At 44.5% G+C, this 2,650-nt stretch overlaps 1 protein-coding gene and 1 long non-coding RNA gene across 3 annotated transcripts in view; one reads left to right on the top strand and one right to left on the bottom strand.

The window, feature by feature from the left end:
• Positions 1 to 2,064, bottom strand: part of LOC102470221 (uncharacterized) — a 32,870-nt gene extending 30,806 nt beyond the window's left edge. The window contains exon 1 of the long non-coding RNA XR_333641.3: positions 1,981 to 2,064. This is a non-coding gene — a long non-coding RNA (uncharacterized LOC102470221). The remainder of the gene's footprint in view (positions 1 to 1,980) is intronic.
• Positions 2,065 to 2,138: 74 nt separating this feature from the next.
• CUNH1orf105 (chromosome unknown C1orf105 homolog) overlaps positions 2,139 to 2,650 on the top strand; it is a 41,830-nt gene continuing 41,318 nt past the window's right edge. Inside the window, exon 1 of one of the 2 annotated variants that reach the window (XM_027768005.1) lies at positions 2,139 to 2,380. In XM_027768005.1, the coding sequence (XP_027623806.1) occupies positions 2,360 to 2,380 (21 nt within the window). In that variant the 5' untranslated portion in view covers positions 2,139 to 2,359. The remainder of the gene's footprint in view (positions 2,381 to 2,650) is intronic. The other variant, XM_027768008.1, reaches the window with a different exon arrangement.

Genomic DNA, 2,650 nt, shown 5'->3' with positions numbered 1-2,650 from the left:
AAAAAAAAAAATAGGGAAAGCGAGAAAGCAAACCACCAGGTCCAGGACTTGAACCACGGTTGGCCAGGTGGGAGTCCAGAGCCTTTAATCTTCACACTACCTGCTGGCTCCATAGCCTAAGTCTCTTCACATTCCATAGACAATGGGGTTGGGGGGAGGGAAATTGGGGGAGGAGAAGCCCCAGCCTATAGTAAATTACACTATGCTGAGATTTGGTAATATTGGGTTGTCAGAAGTCATGAGACATTTTTGCAAAGATGCAGGGAGACCTTTAAAGTGGATACCGTCTTTATGCTTACACTTCAGGGCACATGAAAGCTCTAAACAGGCATAATCTACTGCTGCACGATATTAACTGGATTGGACCCAGTAGTCTGGCTGCATCAGAAAGAAACCAGCAATAACCTTAGCGTTAGCCAGAGAAGGCCAGGAGAGGCTTGTTTAGAGCCAGGAGGTGCTCCACAGCTGAAGCACATGGCTCTGCCTCCCCTATAAAAGAAGGCGCACAGACAGCTCAGGGTCGCAGTGTTCTCCAGCCTAGACAGAGAGTCTACCTGACCCCTCCTTTTGTCTGTTTTCTCATTTTTTAATCCACAGCCCTTCCCCTTAGGGTACCCAAACAGGGACCCCGAGTACAGAAGATAATGTGAGTGGATACTCTGGAGGCCAGCAATAAGAAAGTCAAAAAAAAAGAAAATACTGAGTCTGTCAGTCAGTTGGATGTTAAAACGGGAACCACTCTGAGGGAGAGAGATGTATATTGGAAGGTTGTCCTGTATGTGAAAAGTACGTCAAGTATGTTAAAAGTATGAAAGTTAAACTTTGAAGAGTTGAGAGATTTAGAAGCTAAGAAAGTTAGAAGTTAAGAGAAGACTTGGAAACTAAGATTTAGAAACTTACAAGTTATAAAAAGCTAAGAGTTATTAGAAGGCTAGGAGTAATTATGAAAGGATAAGAAATTTAAAAGGCTAAAGGAAAGTAACAGATGAAGGAATCAGTTTGAAGTCGGGAGTGAAACAGGGAAAACGCTCCAAGAAAAAAAAAGGGGGGAGCAGGGATAGATAGAGTGAAAAGGCTAGGAGCACGCACGCACACATACACCAAAAAAAAAAACCCCACCAGATTTAAATTTAGATAAAAGCTCAAATTTGAAGTCATGTGTAAAAATGCAAAGCCCTCCAAGAAAAATAGATACGTGTAACAGCAAAAGTCTATGTGCTCAAAGTAGAAAAACAAAAGGGGGGAAGATGCAGGGACCGCCTTTAAGTGGATACAGTCTTTGTGCTTAGGGGACAGGGCATGCAAAAGCTCTAAACAAAGGCATAATCTGCTGGGCAGTACTAACCAGATTGGCTCCAACTGGATTGGATTCAGACAGAAACTAGCAGTAACCTGAGCATTAGCCAAAGGCTAGGAGAGGCTGCTTAGAACCACAGGTGCTCCACAGATGAAGCACAGGGCTTTGCCTCCCTTACAAAAGAATGAGCACAGAAAGGCTCTGGCCGTCCTTCTCCAGCCCAGACACCAGGCCCGCCTGACTCTCGCTTATGTCCTGTGCTTTCTCAATCCACAGCACTTCCTCTCAGGGTACCCTCTCTCTTCACCCCTGGGCAGGGAGGGGCACATAGAACAACAACCCAATATACATTTATTGTCAATAGTGTTCCTATGTTTCATAACACACCCTTTCCCAACTCCCCTGCCTCTGCCTCCATGTATAAGCGTTGAAAAGGGGCTGCATTCTTCAGCGATATTCAGGATATTCAGGAGGAACCATAGTAATATCTTTAATAAACATCATATCCCTGAGATATTTCCATTCATGCAAACATTTCTAGAACCCATAGTAACATCCTAGTCACCAGGAGCGCCAGACAAATAACAAGATGGAAGCAGCTTACAAAACAGCTAAAGAAGCAATTATGTTGAGGGAAGGCTTAGAGGCAGGTGTGCTTGCTCCATTTTACAGAAAAGCTGTACCTGACTCCGGTGCTGAAGCAGCTATGTTAGTACTAGACCCTATTGCCCACTTGACTCCACACCTGCTAAGATTCCAGAACATGGTGATTTTGACCTCCGACAAAGGCACGATAGAACTCCTTTCAGCCAATCAGAAACAGAACTTCTCATTCCTAATGGAATAAAATAACGCTGGGCTCTAAGTCACACAGGTGTTGCTTGAGAAAAAGGCCTGTTTGGTATTGAAACTGAAGTGGTCTTTGCTTTGTGGAACTTTGCGGTGCTCGTAAGAAAAAGGCTTGGCATTCAGAAAGTGCCCCATGGCGGTCTCGCACCAGCAGCAGTGAGGGGAGCTAGAGCACACCAGTCTCCAGCTGGAAAAACCCAGAACATCCAAAACATGGAAAAAAGAGAACTAAAGGTAGGAAAAATATCACACTTCCAGATGCTCTTATGGGATTTTACTGGCAAATAAATGTCTGAAGACCTTGAGAACCACATGTACATTGAGGGGGCATTTCAACTGTCATCTTAGAAGCTGGAGCCAAAATGACAACCCAGCTCTGCTGTCCCCTGATAGGCAGTGTTACTTTCCTTGGCTTTGGAGCATGATGGACTTCAATGCTCTTTATCCTTTAGCCTGGGGTGGGGAATGTTGTACTTGCCAATGATTTAGGTTACCACTCGGCAT

Source organism: Tupaia chinensis, unplaced genomic scaffold, assembly GCF_000334495.1.
Source record: "Tupaia chinensis unplaced genomic scaffold, TupChi_1.0 Scaffold000074_1, whole genome shotgun sequence".
In the NCBI taxonomy this organism is placed as follows: Eukaryota; Metazoa; Chordata; class Mammalia; order Scandentia; family Tupaiidae; genus Tupaia; species Tupaia belangeri.
This window is presented reverse-complemented; position numbering and strand designations above follow the sequence as displayed.